This window comes from Chiloscyllium punctatum, chromosome 27 (genome assembly GCF_047496795.1).
Source record: "Chiloscyllium punctatum isolate Juve2018m chromosome 27, sChiPun1.3, whole genome shotgun sequence".
NCBI classification, from domain to species: Eukaryota; Metazoa; Chordata; class Chondrichthyes; order Orectolobiformes; family Hemiscylliidae; genus Chiloscyllium; species Chiloscyllium punctatum.
In genome coordinates, this window is record NC_092765.1 from 52,823,481 (window position 1) to 52,841,456 (window position 17,976).

At 45.0% G+C, this 17,976-nt stretch overlaps 1 protein-coding gene across 2 annotated transcripts in view; it reads right to left on the reverse strand.

Annotated features, from left to right (window-relative positions):
- The window catches only part of LOC140453707 (probable G-protein coupled receptor 139), a 39,994-nt gene that overhangs the window by 11,330 nt on the left and 10,688 nt on the right, over positions 1 to 17,976 (reverse strand). Inside the window, exon 2 of one of the 2 annotated variants that reach the window (XR_011952457.1) lies at positions 6,183 to 6,344. Coding sequence is in view for 1 of the 2 variants with exons in the window: in XM_072548663.1 (XP_072404764.1) it covers positions 3,901 to 3,921 (21 nt within the window). In the remaining variant the exon portion in view is untranslated. Of the gene's footprint in view, positions 1 to 3,900; positions 4,049 to 6,182; positions 6,345 to 17,976 lie in introns of those variants that run through there. The other variant, XM_072548663.1, reaches the window with a different exon arrangement.

The following is a 17,976-nucleotide window of genomic DNA, read 5'->3' on the forward strand; positions in this document are numbered from 1 at the left end:
GCAACTGCAGCATCAATGGCCTTCCCTCCATCATAGAGTCAGAAGTGGGCTGTTCAGTCATTCTTCCAAAATAACCATAGACATCTACTACTAGCCCACTGACCCCCCACAGCTACCTAAACTACACCTTCTCCTGCCCTGCCTCCTGTAAAATGCCATCCCTTATACCCAATTCCTCTGCCTCCATCACATCTGTTCCCAGGATGACCAATTCCACCTCAGTAAGTCTCAGATGTCTACTTCTTCCATGGTCACAACTTCCTTTCCCACATGGTTGACAATATCCTCCAGCACATCTGCTCCACTTCGCGCACCACCGCCCTTGGATATCACCCCTCCCAATGCAACAAGGACAGAACCCCCTGGTCCTCACATTCCACTCCACCACCCTCCGTATACATCTCACTATCCTCCACCACTTCTGCCACCTCCAAACAGATATATATCCTTCCCTACCCCGATCAGCATTCCGGAGAGACCATTCCCTCCATGACTCCCTTGTCAGGTCCACGCTCTCCCACTATCCCTCACCCCACTCCTGGCATCTTTCGCTGCCACCACAGGAAATGCAAAACCTGTGCCCACACCACTCCCCTCACCTCCGCCCAAGGCCCCAAAGGGATCCTTCCACATCTGTCAGAAATTTACCTGTATCTATACCAATGTCAGCTACTGCATCCATTGCACCCGGTATGGTTTTCTCTAACCCGGGGATACAGGACACCATCTTGCAGATCATTCTAGATAAGATCTCTGGGACACATGCACCCACTGACCCCACCGCCTCATGGCTGAACACTTCAACTCCCCCTCCCACACCATCAAGGACATGCAGGTCCTGGGCCTCCTCCACTGCCAAATTATTACCACCCAATTCCTGGAGGAAGACTGTCTCATATTCTGTCTTAGGACCCTGCAAACAAATGGGATTAATGTGGATTTCAATAGCTTCTTCATTTCCCCTCCCCCCACATTATCCTAGCCCCTAGCCTCCAACTTGGCACTGCCCTCCGGATCCGTTCATCACCTCTCCACCACCCCCCCCCCGACCTATCAGCTGCTTGCTCACCTTCATCCAGCTATCACTTTCTTAGCTTCCTTCCCCCCAACACCACCCCACTGATGTCTCAGCCTCGGCCCACAATGAAGGGCTTATACCCGAAATGTCGATTCTACTGCTCCTCAGATGCTGCCTGACCGGCTGTGCTTTCTCAAGCAGCACCTTCTCAACTCTGACCTCCAGCATCTGCAGTCCGCACTCTCTCATGGTTCCAATATGGTCAGCACCATTCACAACTCCACCTATACTGAAGTAGCCTATTCAATCCATCAAGAGTTTTAAACAGGAACAGAATGAGACCATTCAACCATTCGAGGCTACTTCTCAGTAATTGGAACGGATCTTTTAATCTGTCATACTTGTTACACAGGAAATGTTGCTTTCAAAGCTGCTACATAGCAATGTAGGGAGGACTGGTTACTGAGCCAGAATACAGTATGGATAAATTACTCTTTAACACTTTAACAAAAGTGAATGACTGCAGTGACCAGTGCTAAATTCTTAACATTTTGCATACTATATCAACAGGTTAGATAATTGGATCCAATATATTCTAACTAAATGTGTCAATTGCACTAACATAGGCAGGAAACATGGTTATCAAGAGAAGGTATAGAGTCTGTAAATGGATAAGCAATGGACCACAATTTGGTAGATAGAATACAATGTGGGTAACTGTGAACCTGTGAACTTTTCAGGAAGAACAAGAGGCTGTGTATGACCGAAATGGAGAGAGATGACAAGACTTAGTGATGCAGTAGCAATGTTGCTCTCATGTTCAAGTAGAGACAACCCTAGTAATTACAGACCAATGAGCCCTACCTCAGTGTAGGTGAAATGTTGGAAAAGGTCATGAGAGATAGGATTTATCATCATCTCAACAGGAATACGTTGATTAGGGATAGTCAGCATGTGAAGGTTAGGTCATGCCTCACAAACCTTATTGAGTTATTTGAGATGGTGACCAAACAGGTGGATGAGGGTGAAGCGTATATGGACTTCAGCAAGGCATTAGATTAGATTAGATTAGATTAGATTCTCTATAGTGCAGAAACAGGCCCTTCAGCACCGACCCTCCAAAGAATAACCCACCCAGGCCCATTCACCTACTCCCTACGAATGCACTTATCACTATGGGCAATTTAGCATGGTCAATTCACCTGACCCGCACATCTTTGGACAGTGGGAGGAAACCGGAGCACCCGGAGGAAGCCCTCGCAGACACAGGGAGAATGTGCAAACTCCACACAGGCAGTCGCCCAAGGCTGGAATTGAACCCGGGTCCCTGGCACTGCGAGGCAGTCGTGCCAACCACTGAGCACTGATAAGGTTCCCCAAGTAGGCTACTGCGCAAAATACAGAGGCATGGGATTAAGGGTGGTTTAGTGGTTTCGATCAGAAATTGGCTAGCTGAAAGAAGACAGAGGGTGGTGGTTGATGGGAAATGTCCATACCTGGAGTTCAGTTACTAATGGTGTACTGCAAGGATCTGTTTTGGGCCCACTGCTGTTGGTCATTTTTATCAATGATCTGGATGAGGGCATAGAATGATGGATTAGTAAATTTGCAGACAACACTAAGGTCAATATTGTTAGGGACATTGCTGAAGGATGTTGTAGGTTACAGAGAGACATAGATAAGCTGCAGAGCTGAGCTGAGAGGTGGCAAATGGAATTTAACGTGGATAAGTGTGAGGTGATGCACTTTGGAAGGAGTAACATGAATACAGAGTACTGGGTGATTGGTAAGATTCTTGGATGTAGATGAGCCAAGACATCTTCATGTGCATGCACATAGATCCCTGAAAGTTGCCACTCAGGTTGATAGGGTTTTTAAGAAAGCATACAGTGTGCTAGCTTTTATTAGTAGAGGGTTTAAGTTTTGGAGCCATGCAGTCATGCTACAGCCATACAAACTCTGGTGTAGCTATGGGAGTCGGTCGGTTTATAGTAAAAGTCCATGTTGAGAAAGTCGTCCGAGATAGAAATGGAGAGGTCTAGGAAGGGGAGGGAGGAGTCTGAGACGGTCCAGGTAAATTTGAGGTCGGGGTGGAAGGTGTTAGTAAAATGGATGAACTGTTCAACCTCCTCATGGGAGCACGAGGTAGTGCCGATACAGTCATCGATGTAGTGGAGGAAAAGGTGGGGGGAGGTGCCAGTGTTCCTTCCACCCCGGCCTCAAATTTACCTGGACTGTCTCAGACTCCTCCCTCCCCTTCCTAGACCTCTCTATTTCTATCTTGGACGACCGACTCAATACGGACGTTTACTATAACTGACTGACTCCCACAGCTACCTAGATTACACCACCTCCCACCCTGCCCCCTGTAAAAACGCCATCCCATATTCCCCATTCCTTCGCCTCCACCGCATCTGCTCCCAGGAGGACCAATTCCAATACCGAACAGATGGCCTCCTTCTTCAAAGACCGCAATTTCCCCTCCGATGTGGTTGACGATGCTCTCCTTCACATCTCCTCCACTTCCTGCTCCTCCGCCCTTGAACCCCGCCCCTCCAATTGCCACCAGGACAGAACCCCACTGGTCCTCACCTACCACCCCACCAACCTCCAGATACATCACATCCTCCTCCGTCATTTCCACCACCTCCAAACAGGCCCCACCACCAAGGATATATTTCCCTCCCCTCCCCTATCAGCATTCCAGAAAGACCACTCCCTCCACGACTCCCTCGTCAGGTCTATACCCCCCCCACCAACCCAACCTCCACTCCCGGCACCTTCCCCTGCAACCGCAAGAAATACAAAACTTGCGCCCACACCTCCCCCCTCACTTCCCTCCAAGGCCCCAAGGGATCCTTCCATATTTATCACAAATTCACCTGCACCTCCATACACATCATTTACTGCATCCGCTGCACCCGATGTGGCCTCCTTTACATTGGGGAGACATGCCGCCTAGAACATAGAACATAGAACATAGAACAATACAGCACAGAACAGGCCCTTCGGCCCACGATGTTGTGCCGAACTTCTATCCTAGATTAAGCACCCATCCATGTACCTATCCAAATGCCGCTTAAAGGTCGCCAATGAATCTGACTCTACCACTCCCTCGGGCAGCGCATTCCATGCCCCCACCACTCTCTGGGTAAAGAACCCACCCCTGACATCTCCCCTATACCTTCCACCCTTCACCTTAAATTTATGTCCCCTTGTAACACTCTGTTGTACCCGGGGAAAAAGTTTCTGACTGTCTACTCTATCTATTCCGCTGATCATCTTATAAACCTCTATCAAGTAACCCCTCATCCTTCGCCGTTCCAACGAGAAAAGGCCGAGAACTCTCAACCTATCCTCGTACGACCTACTCTCCATTCCAGGCAACATCCTGGTAAATCTTCTCTGCACCCTCTCCAAAGCTTCCACATCTTTCCTAAAGTGAGGCGACCAGAACTGCACACAGTACTCCAAATGTGGCCTAACCAAAGTCCTGTACAGCTGCAACATCACCTCACGACTCTTGAATTCAATCCCTCTGCTAATGAACGATAATACTCCATAGGCCTTCTTACAAACTCTATCCACCTGAGTGGCAACCTTCAAAGATCTATGTACATAGACCCCAAGATCCCTCTGTTCCTCCACCTGACCAAGAACCCTACCATTAACCCTGTATTCCGCATTCTTATTTGTTCTTCCAAAATGGACAACCTCACACTTGAAAGGGTTGAACTCCATCTGCCACTCCTCAGCCCAGCTCTGCATCCTATCTAAGTCCCTCTGCAGCCGACAACAGCCCTCCTCACTGTCCACAACTCCACCTATCTTTGTATCATCTGCAAATTTACTGACCCACCCTTCGACTCCCTCCTCTAAGTCATTAATAAAAATTACAAACAGCAGAGGACCCAGAACTGATCCCTGCGGAACTCCACTTGTAACTGGACTCCATGCTGAATATTTACCATCTACCACCACTCTCTGACTTCTACCGGTTAGCCAGTTTTCTATCCAATTGGCCAAATTTCCCTCTATCCCATGCCTCCTGACTTTCCGCATAAGCCTACCATGGGGAACCTTATCAAATGCCTTACTAAAATCCATGTACACTACATCCACTGCTCTACCCTCATCCACATGCTTGGTCACCTCCTCGAAGAATTCAATAAGACTTGTAAGGCAAGACCTACCCTTCACAAATCCGTGCTGGCTGTCCCTAATCAAGCAGTGTCTTTCCAGATACTCGTAAATCCTATCCCTCAGTACCCTTTCCATTACTTTGCCTGCCACAGAAGTAAGACTAACTGGCCTGTAATTCCCGGGGTTATCCCTATTCCCTTTTTTGAACAGGGGCACAACATTCGCTACTCTCCAGTCCCCTGGTACCACCCCAGTTGCCAGTGAAGACGAGAAGATCATTGCCAACGGTACTGCAATTTCCTCTCTTGCTTCCCACATAATCCTAGGATATATCCCGTCAGGCCCGGGGGACTTGTCTATCCTCAAGTTGTTCAAAATGTCCAACACATCTTCCTTCCTAACAGGTATCTCTTCTAGCTTATCAGTCCGTTTCACACTCTCCTCTTCAACAATACGGTCCCTCTCGTTCGTAAATACTGAAGAGAAGTACTTGTTCAAGACCTCTCCTATCTCTTCCGACTCAATACACAGTCTCCCACCACTGTCCTTGATCGGACCTACCCTCGTTCTCGTCATTCTCAGGTTTCTCACATATGCATAGAATGCCTTGGGGTTATCCTTGATCCTATCGCCTACTTGCAGAACGTTTCAGAGAACACCTCTGGGACACCCGCACAAACCAACCCAACCGCCCCGTAGCTGAACACTAACTCCCCCTCCCACTCCGCCAAGGACATGCAGGTCCTTGGCCTCCTCCATCGCCAGACCATGGCAACCATGGCAACACAACACCTAGAGGAAGAGCACCTCATCTTCCGCCTAGGAACTCTCTAAACACATGGGATGAATGCAGATTTCTCCAGCTTTCTCATTTCCCCTCCCCCCACCTTATCTCAGTCCCAACCCTCAGACTCAGCACCGCCTTCTTGACCTGCAATCTTCTTCCAACCTATCACCCTCACCTCACCTCCTTCCACCTATCACATTCCCAACGCGCCTCCCCCAAGTCCCTCCTCCCTACCTTTTATCTTAGCCTGCTTGGCACACCCTCCTCATTCCTGAAGAAGTGCTTATGCCCGAAACGTCGATTCTCCTGCTCCTTGGATGCCGTCTGACCCTTTGCGCTTTTCCAGCAGCACATTTTTCATCTCTGATCTTCAGCATCTGCAGTCCTTTCTTTCTCCTTTGTTAGAGAGAAGAAGGTTGAGAGGTGACTTTATTGAGACACTTAAGACAATCAGAGGGTTAGATCGGATGGATAGAAAGAGCCTTTTTTCTGGGATGGTGATGGCTAGCGCAAGGGGGCATAGCTTCAAATTGAGGGATGATAGATATAGGACAGATGTCAGAGGTAGTTTCTTTACTCAGTGGGTAGTAGGGGCGTGGAACGCACTGCTTACCACAGTTGTAGACTCACCAACTTTATGGGCATTTAAGTGGTCATTGTATAGACATATGGATAAGAATGGAATGGTGTAGGTGAGATGGGGTTTGGATTAGTTTCACAGGGCAGTGCAACATCGAGGGCCAAAGGGCCTGTCCTGTGTTGCAATCTTCTATGTTCTATGTTCTAGGTAGGACAGTTTAGGATTGGAATACCCATTAGCTCATCCACCAAAATAGTCATTCTATAAGATGTCAAGTACTGCTGTACTGGAGTACACGTGACAATAAAGGATATTCCATTCTTTAAAATGTCTGATGGTAGAAAGTCAAAAATGGGTGAGGTTAATGAGTAATCCTTCTGCAGAAACAGTATAACTTGGATTAAGGGAGGTTTGTGCTGTGACGGCAGGATAAAACAACAGTAAACTACTTAAATGGAGAGAGGGTACAGAATACAATGGTATAGAGGATTTGAGTCCTCTGGTACACTATGATGAAACTGCCATATTAAGAACGTTATTTTGTCCTTGGATTTTTTAAAAAGAAGAGGTCATAAAGGCAGAGGTACCAATGAGTCTGGAAAGAGCCCAGTTTAACAATGGCATTGGAGTGACCAGTTCTCCCAGTTTAGGTTTTTCTAGTTTGGTTTAGCTGTTGCAGTCAGAAGATGCTGGAGTTCAGGAAAGGGTCAAAGCTTCAGCAGATGATTCCTGAGTGACTTTTTCTCTGAAATCTCTTTGGATGATTTTCCCTGCTGCCTGTAAGAGTCTGTGTTTCAATGTACCTTTTTGCCATCGTGTGTGTTTATGGAATGTTACTGGATTGGATTGGCTCGGCTCCTTAGTTAGTTTGCTGTTTCGGGTCCGTTAATTTTTCCAGGACTGATGAAGGGCTTTTGCCCCAAACATCGACTCTCCTCCTTGGGATGTTGCCTGACCGACTGTGCTTTTCCATTACCAAACTCTTGACTCTAATCTCCAGCATCTGCAGTCCTCACTTTCAACTAATTTTTCCAATAGTTGTTATTCTAAATTCTGTTTTCTTTAGTTCGTGTTTCAACTGTAGTGGTTAAATAAATTGTTTTGCTTAAAGCGGAGTGGTTTGACCAGCTGCATCACACCTGGAATATCCACTTCACATCTGCCTTTAAAATAAGGAAAAGTTAGGATCTAGGCTACCTTCTTAAAATATTGTGAGGAGGTTCTGATATGAATCAGAAAGTTAGGCTGCAGATGCAGCAAGTGATTAGGAAGGTATATGGAATGATGCTGTTTTATGTAAAAACTATTGGATATCATCATTTGTATGTTTTACTGCATCTGTAGAGGGCATCACTGGCACCACATCTGATGTATTATGTGTAATCATGAATGTATAAACTGAAATAAAGTGCAAATGCTTTCATAGCTTTTCAAAGATGTTTCACTTTACTCATTCCTGGAATGAAGGCCTTACAGAGTCATACAGCACAGAAACAGAGTCTTCAGTCCAACTCGTCCGTGCTGACCAGAAATCCCAGTCTGATGTACCTGTAGTCCCATTTGCTATTTCCATCTAAACCTTTCCTTTTCATGTGCCCATCCAGATGCCTTTAAATGTTGTTATTGTATTAACTTCATCACTTCCTTTGACAGCTCATTCCAAGCACCACTCTCTGTATGAAAACGTTAGCCCTCTTGTCTCTTTTTAATTTTTCCCCTCTCACCTTAAACATTTACCCTCTAGTCTTGAACTCCACCACCCCTAGAAAAATGACCTTGGCTATTCACGATATGGATACCCCTCATGATTTTATTAACTCAACAAGACCTGAGCACTTCAGGCCTGAGAATAAGAGATGTTCATACTGAACCATAAACGTTATTGAGGAGAGTGTATCAGGTATGTAGCTGATGGATATTACTGCTTCTTTGGGAAACAAAAACTAAGGATTTAAATTTCAAGATAACAATATATTCATTTTCACATATTATAAAGACATAGACTTATCATGCAAAAATTAAATGGACACATGAAAATACCTTCAAATTATAAACTGCTCCAACATGCAGCAGGGAACAGGGTTTGAAAGTAGAGACCTCACACGGTCCAGTTTGGTTGTCGGATAATATTATTGTACATTTCAGCTCAGAGAACGAGAATAAGCAACCTGCCTAAACAGCGATGACCTATTGACGCTCTCTTTCGTTCTTCCTCCTCAGAGCAAAGTATGAGAGCAGAAAGTCTATCAGTCATATTTACCCCTCATGGAGGATTCCTGTTGAGTGACTGGAATCTTCCCACTGCCTAAAACAAAGGGAATTCTATCAAATCCAAGTGTTCCAGAAGAAATCACATTGCTGGCAGCTTGCAAGAGCAGAATAACTTTAGAGGCAGAATGACATTTGGTAGAATCTCTGTTTTATTTTTATAAAAAGTCCAACCATTATTTGGACAAAGCTCTTTCAAACTGATATTCTGCAGATCTCCTTTTTTCTGTTTATTTTCGGCATGTGTGTATATGAGTGCGTCTCTGTATGTGTCTCTTTGTGTGTCTCAGTATTGATTGAAAGATAAATGGTGATGTACAGATTTTCAATGTGTTTTAAAGCAGAAGTTGACCCCTCCCCAACCCAAGAAATAAAACCGAAACACCGAAAGAGGAGCATCTCACTCTATAATCTGCAAAAGGATTGTGAAAAGGAATGTAACCTGCTTTTCAGCAACTTCTGAGGGTTAAATAAACTTAATCCCTGACATCGACTTTAAAAATCAATAAGTAACAATTTATTTATCCAACTCTAACAGTGAGCAAATCAACCTAACAAACCAAGATTCAAATGGTATGCTGTTCCAATAAATGCAAAACTATTCATAATAAGAATTTAGAATGTAGTCTCTAGAAATTACGTCTTCTGGAATGCTCGATGCCAACTTTTGTTGTTCTATTAGGAACATCTTTTCCTCTGATTCCTCTATCAGGAATTTAGATGCTGCTTTTTTTTCTAATACATAGCTCTCTCAAGCTGAGGACTCTTTTCTCTGGCAAATGGCAGTTTGTTTTGGTGAGCATTCTATTCAGCCCCTCAAATCTGCTACACAAGGGCGGTTGGAAACTATTTGCTCCTTGTATCTGGTTCTGAGAAACAGAGGGGAGATTTCAGCTGCTCAAGACTTTGACACACTATTTGGTGTGGATTGTAAAATGTTCTTGAGAAAGAAAAATAAGTATCACTTTGAAACAGCCCCCTCCTCTCTCTTCACAGACGTCCCCTGACTCCATTTATTGGTCATGTTGCAGACACAGATTCACTGTGAACACAGCTCCATACAGCACACAGAGATGACCCACAAAATCCTCTCGTCTCCTTGGCTGCAACGTTCCATAACAGGAATTCCATGAAAACAACAAACAGTAACTTTATAGTAACAGAATGAGAGAACATTAGAAACAGAAATAGGTCATTCTGCCACACCACATCTTTATTTAAAAACTGAAAGAACTATGGATGCTATTATTCAGCACAAAAACAGAAGTTGCTGGAAAATCCCAGCAGGCCTGGCAGCATCTGAAGAAAAATCAGAGTTAATGTTTTGGGTCCGGTTACCTTTCTTCAGAACGTTTGTGAGGAAGGGTGACTGGACCCGAAACATTAATTCTGATTTTTCTTCACAGGTGCTACCAGATCTGTTCAGCTTTTCCAGCAAATTCTGCTTTTATTCAGCAGCTTTCTTTGTCAAATTTAAACATCATGGGATGTCGTATCACTGGCAAGAGTGACATTTATTGACCGTCACTGATTGTCCTTGACTGTGACCATTCCACAAAGCAGTATAGAGCCAAGCACACTGTTGTGTGTCTAAAGCCAAACTTAATTAAGATCAAGTAATGCTAGATTTGTTAACCAAAGGACATCAATGAAACAGACTGGTTTTAAGCCAAAGTACTGCTGGTTAAATCCCTGATAAGAACAAAGAACAAAGAGAATCAGAGCACTAGATCAGGCCTTCCGGCTCTCCAAGCCTGTGCCTATCCAGATACCCTGTCTAAACTTGTTGCCTAATTTCTAAGGGCCTGCATCCCTTGGCTCCATGCTCATTCATGTATCTGTCTAGATACATCTTAAATGATGCTATTGAGCTTAACCCTACCACTTCCGTTGGCAACGCGTTCCAGGCACTCACTACCCTTTGTGTGCAGAACACATATCCCCTTTCACTCTGAACTCGTGACCCCCAGTAACCGAGACCCCAATTTTGGAAAAAGCTTCTTGCTATCCACCCTGTCAATACCTCTCATAATTTTTGTTGACCTCAATCAGGTCTTCCCTCAACCCCGTCTTTCCAATGAAAATAATCTTAATCTACTCAACCTCTTCTCATAGCTAGCAAGCTCCATATTAGGCAACTCACTGCTGAATCTCTTCTGCACCATCTCCAAAGCATTCACATCCTTTTGGTAATGTGGCGACCAAAATTGTACGCAGTATTCCAAATGTGGTCAAACTAAAGCCCTATACAACTGGAACATGACCTGCCAACTCTTATACTCAATACCCCGTCTGATGAAGGGAAGTATCTTGACCACTCTCCTGACCTGCGTTGCCACCTTCAGGGAACAATGGACCTGAATACCCAGATCTCGCTGTACATCAATTTTCCCCAGGACTTTCCCATTTACCGTATAGTTCACTCTTGAATTGGATCTTCCAAAATGCATCACCAAATGCATTTACCTGGATTGAACTCCATGTGCCACTTGTCTGCCCAACCCTCTATCTATCTATATTCTGCTGTATTCTCTGACAATCCCCTTCACTATCTGCCACGCCTCTAGTGTCATTTGCAAACTTGCTAATCAGGCCACCTATACCTTCCTCCAAGTCATTTATGTGTATCACAAACAAAAGTGGTGCCAGCACAGATCCCTACGGAACACCACTGGTCATAGTTCTCCATTTTGAGCAACTCCTTTTGAGAAACTACTCTCTGTCTCCAGCCAGTTCTTTATCCATCTAGCTAGTACACTCTGGATGTCATGTAACTTCACCTTCCTCATCAGCCTACTATGGAACTAGAACAATACAGCACAACATCCATTGCTGACCTTGCTCTAACCATGTCTCATAAATGACCACAACATTAATGTCCCAGATACGCATCCATGCTGCCAGCTCACTTACCTTATTCCGCATACTCCTGGTGTTGAAGTAGATACACTTCAAACCAGCTTGCTGTCTGCCAGCACACTCCTGTGACCGTGAAATCCTGTCCATGTCCTCCGTATGCTAGTCTTCCTGTGCACTGAAACTACACCTCAATTCCCATCCCCCTGTTGAGCTAGGTTAAACCATCCGAATAGCACTAGCAAATGTCCCACTCAGCATATTAGTACCCCAATGGTTCAAGTGAAGACCGTCCTGTTTGTAGAGGTCCCACCTTCCCCAGAGTGAGCCCCAATTATCCATAAACATGAAACCCTCCCTCCTGCACCATCCTTGCAGCTACGTGTTCAGCAGATATCTCTCCCTGTTCTTCACCTCACTATTACGTGGCACAGGTAACAACCAGAGATAACAACTCTGCTTGTTCTCACTCTCAGCTTTCACCCTAGCTCCCAGAAATCATGCCTTACATCCCTCTCCCTCTTTCTATCTATATCATTGGAACCTACATGGACCACGACTTGGGGCTGGTCACCCTCACCCTTCAGGACCCCAAAGACACAATCAGAGAAATCACGGACTCTGGCACCTGGGAAGAAGCAACCAACTGTGAGGCTCGTTCATTTCCAACTATCTATCTGACTCTCTCACTATTAAGTCCCCAATGGCCAACACTCTCCTCATTCCCCCACTTCCCTTTTGTGCAACAGGGACAGATTCAGTGCCAGAGACCTGCACCCCAGCGCATGCACTTGCTAAGTCGTTGCCCCCGGTAAGTTGTTGCCCCCCCCAACAGTATCCAAAACAGGATATTTGTTTCTCAGGGAAACAAACCCAGGGGATTCCTGCACTATTTCTCCCCCTTCTAACAATTACCCAACTTTCTTTGTGCCTAAGAGTAACTATTTCACTGTAACTCTTCTCTATCCCAGACTCTGCCTCCCGAATGATCCAAAGTTCATCCAGTTCCGGCTTCCCTAACACAGTCTTGGAGGAGAGAGAGTTGGGTGCACTTCCTGCAGATGTACTTGGATGGGACACTAATGGCTTCCTGCACTTCAAACATTATGCAAGAGGAACATTCCTCTCCCTGCATTGTCATCCCTGCTCGTCCCCTTATCTGAAAGTAAAAGAAAAAGAGAAACATACCTGATATGTCCTTGTGGATAAGGTTAGAGGAGGTGGATGGGTGGTAGGCCCTGTAAGTGTAGGGTCTCGGGTTTAGAAAACATTCACTCTCTAGCTGAGGGGAAGAAAGGTCCCTCCTTTCCCAGAAAACTCTGCTCTCCGAGGTGCTGCAGCCGCCAACACTTGAGGTAAGTGTTAAAAGTTTTTAAATCAGTGACTCACCTTTCCCGACTGGCCCATGGTCCAAGCTCCCACTCTTCCTGTTGCTGGCAACTGAAATCGAGAACCATGGGCAACCTAATCAAGTGCCTTACTAAAATCCATCTACAGCCCTTCCCTCATCAATCAACTTTGTCACTTCCTCAAAAAATTCTATTAGGTTTGTAAGACATGACCTTCCCTGCACAAAACCATGCTGCCTATCGCTGATAAGCCCATTTTCTTCCAAATGGGAATAGATCCTATTCCTTCGTAACTTCTCCAGCAGCTTCACTACCACTGATGTCAGGCTCACCAGTCTATAATTACCTGGATTACCTCTGCTACCCTTCTTAAACAAGGGGACAATAGTAGCAATTCTCCAGTCCTCCTGGATCTCACCCGTGTTCAAGAATGCTACAAAGATATCTGTTAATGCCTCAGCTATTTCCTCTCTCACTTCACTCAGTGATCTCGGATAGATCTCATCTGGACTTACGACTTGTCCACCCTAATGCCTTTCAGAATGCCCAACACTTTCTCCCTCCTTATGCCGACTTGACCTCAAGTAATTAAACATCTATCCCTAATCTCAACTTCTGTCATGTCCTTCTCCTCAGTGAACACGGACCCAAAGTACTCATGAAGAATCTCACCCTTTCTCTTGTTGCCCTTTTGCTCCTTACATATGAATTTGATATTTGAGACATTTTTATTTCAATGCCTGTCATTTGAATTTAAGTTCTACCATTCACTGTGATAGGATTTGAAACAATGTGTTCAGTGTAAGAACCTGTACCTCTGAGTTACCCATCCAGCAACATTACTACTCTGACATGGTGTCTCCATCATGATGTAACTTTAGAGAGAAGAACAAACTTGCAATTGGAAGATTTGTGACTGGAAGGTGGCCAGAAGACAGCTAAACTGTGAAAAGCTAAATTTTACCAGGGTGTAGATAATGGCTCATTCAGTAATGGCACTGACGCAGGGGTGGAGACTGGGGGTATTATGGAGCCAGTCGTGGACAGGTTTGTTGACAGAGAGCGCACTGAGACATAAATTAGTTCAGGGCGAAAAAGTCTTGAGGTTGTGAACCGTCTTATTCTTAGATATTTGAGAGGGAAGGGTCTGAAATTCATAGATAATGAGTGGAATTTGTATTTGAAACTGAAGACAGTAGTTTCCGTCTTTGCCAAATATGGATAATAGAAATAGCAATGAAGCTCAACATAATTTATAGAATTAATAAATGGACAGATAGAGAGGCTTACCAGGAACACCAACAGTAGCAAGGATAGGATAGTAACCTGCCTCAATAATCAGCAGTGCACCGTATATCCGATGTGGTAATGTTGACAAATACCAGGAAAGCCAGAAAAGACCTTCGGACAAATTCCTGTCCATTGTTGTATCATTCCTCTCTATTGTTCTCAGATTCTGATCCATTGTTGGTACATTCCAGTCTATTGTTCTCAGATTCTGATCCATTGTTGGTACATTCCAGTCTATTGTTCTCAGATTCTGATTGCTCCTCTCCTTGTCCCTCCAGTTGCTGATTGCTGCTAGTGTTGGAGGTGATGCATCTGCTGCGACAACGGGATAATACACTAAAAGAAGCTCCTTACTAATAGGAGAGGGAAACCCTCCAGTGACATAATTAGGGTCCATGGAAACCAACATCAAAGACAGTCACTGAACAAACAGCTCCAGTTAACCCCTTTCACTACAGCACTTTTATTTTTTTCTTTATCTTCCCCACTTTATATTCCTCTAGCCCTGTCCAATTTTACCTTCCTAAACCTTCAATATGTTTTTTTTTCCTTTTGACTAAATTCACAATCTCTCTCATTATTCCAAGGGTCCCTTAACTTGCCATCTTGTCTTTCTTGGAATATGCCAGTCCTGAACACTGCCCAGCAGGTCTTGCAACAATTCCCATATGTTAAATCTGGACTTGCTTGATAACAGCTTCTCCCATAGAGCATTAAACATTATAGCACGATACAGGCCCTTGGTCCTTGATGTTATGCCAACCTATGGAACCAATCTGATGCCCATCTATCCTACAGTATTCCATTTAAATGCCCCTAAAGTTGGCGAGTCTACTATTGTTGAGGGAATTAACAACCACCATTTCCAGTTACTCACATAGGTGCCCTGAGAGAGGGCAAGATACCTTCCTGAAAAGTTGTGACTTATTCTTATTCATAGAATCTCATTCAGCACAAGTCCACACCGACTTTGTGAGGAACATCCTACTGTTATGACACAGTGGTGATCTCTTCCGTTAATTAACCCAAACACCCAGAAAAGCTCATAATCTGTTAAAATATGAGTGATAGAGAACTCCTAAATTCCAATATTTTAAGAAAATAACATCAATTTATTCTTTAACTCTACAAGTGAATATTAAACAACTAATCACAATTCTCATCCCCCTTTCTCTTAACTGCTTATTACCTGCCTCCAGCTCTATAACAAGATACTGTTCTATAATAATATACTTATTAAAATTACAGCAACTTAATTTCAAAACTACACAGTGGCTGTAGCCTTCACTGTCTGTGTTCTTCAGCTGAAGATCTTCTTGGGTCATGTCTTTCTTTTTTACTGCAAATATGTTTCATATGAAAGGTTTCTTTGATAGAAAGTATTTCCTAATTTCTTGGATCTGTGTTGATGGCAGTTGCTTTGTCTGCAATTTTCAAAATGCTTGCATCATCGAATCGTCTCATTGATTCAATGTTGGCAAAACATTAAATTCAAATTCAATTGGGTTTTAGTGTCCTGGCGCATACTTTAAACTGATTGGCTAAATTTCCATTGTTGTCAAAACAGCAACCAAGTCAAGTATCGATTCCACAGTCAAATGTGACATATTTTCAATTTTTCAAAACACTCTGAGACTGCACGGGGTGGCACAGTGGCTCAGTGGTTAGCACTGCTGGCTCACAGTACCAGGGATCTGGGTTTGATTCCAGCCTTGAGCGATTGTCTGTGTGGAGTTTGCATGTTATCCCCTTGTCTGCATAGGTTTCCTCCCATAATCCAAAGATGTGCAGGTTAGGGAACTGGCCATGCTAAATTGCCCATAGCTTTCAGGGCTGTGTAGATTAGGTGTAAATACAGAATAATAGGGTAGGGGAGTGGGTTTGGGTGAGTAACTGTTCGGAGTGTCGGTGTAGACTTGTTGGGCCAAAGATCCTGTTTCCACACACGACGGGTTCGATGAAATGACAATTAGTCATATCACACAGGTGCTTGTAAGTGGTTCTGAACAGCATTCACTCTCTCCTAAAGGTACTTCATAACACGACCCAGACTCCCCCGTTATTCTATCCCTGTAACCATGCGCTTCCTATGACTAATCCACTAATGCATCTCTGGACACAATGGGCAATTCAGTATGGATTAGAGTGGTGCTGGAAAAGCACAGGAGTTCAGGCAGCATCCGAGGAGCAGGAAAATCAACATTTCATGCAAAAGCCCTTCATCAGGAATAGAGGCAGAGTGTCTGCAGGGTGGAGAGATAAATAAGAGGAGGGTGGGGGTGGGGAGAAAGTAGCACAGAGTATAATTGGTGAATGGGGTGGGGATGGAGGTGATAGGTCAGGGAGGAGGGTGGGGGAAGGTACAAAGAGTACAATGGGTGAATGGGCGTGGGGATGAAGGTGATGGGTCAGAGAAGAGGGTGGAGTGGATAGGTGGAATAGAAGATAGGCAGGTAGGACAGGTCACGGGGATGGTGCTGAGCTGGAAGGATGGAACTGGTGTGAGGTGGGGGAAGGGGAAATGAGGAAACTGGTGAAGTCCACATTGATGCCCTGGGGTTTTAGATTACTTACAGTGTGGAAACAGGCCCTTCGGGCCAACAAGTCCACACCGCGCCCGCCGAAGCGTAACCCACCCATACCCCTACATCTACATCTAACCTAACACTACGGGCAATTTAGCATGGCCAATTCACCTGACCTGCACATCTTTGGACTGTGGGAGGAAACCGGAGCACCCGGAGGAAACCCACGCAGACACGGGGAGAACGTGCAAACTCCACACAGTCAGTCGCCTGAGGCGGGAATTGAACCCGGATCTCCGGCGCTGCGAGGCAGCAGTGCTAACCACTGTGCCACCGTGCCGCCCACAAGTGCTCCGAGGCAGAAGAGGAGGCGTTCTTCCTCCTGGCGTCGGGTGGTGCGGGAGCGGCGGTGAAGGAGGCCCAGGACCTCCATGTCCTCAGCTGAGTGGGAGGGGGAGTTGAAATATTGGGCCACGGGGTGGTGTGGTTGATTGGTGCGGGTGTCCTGGAGATGTTCCCTAAAGCACTCTGCTAGGAGATGTCCAGTCTCCCCAAAGTAGTATGCCCAATCCACCTAATCTGCACATCTTGGGGCAATGGCAGGAAAACAGCATCTGAAGGAAATCCAAGCAGACACGGAAAGAATGTGCAAATGCCACACGGCAGTTGCCCGAGGATGGAATCGAACCTGAGTCCCTGGCGCTGCTGCCCACTGAGCTGCCGTACTGCCCTTGCAGTACCGTAAAATGTAAGGAGTGTGATTACTGTTCCCAAAACCTTATTTTATTTTACTAGCTAGTGGACTCTAATATTTCATTTTCTGCCTACTTTTTTCGTTATCCTCTGCTGGGTTTTTAAAAGGCTTGCCAATGCTTTGACTTCCAACATTGTAGGCTTTTCCTTTTGCTCTTATGTGCCCCTGACTTCCCTTGTCAACATTCATTGCCTCATCCTCTTCTTACACATTACTTCTTGCTTGTTGTACCTCCTGAATTATCCCCAAAAACTCCTGTTATTGCTGCTACACCATCCACTGGTGCCCCCTTAACAAGAATTTTCACAAAGGACAACAATAAATTGTTTAAAATTGATTTTCCTCTTACAAAACTTTCTTCAAAGGCTGACAGGTCATCTTTGCTCATAATATCTGAAAAAGGGTA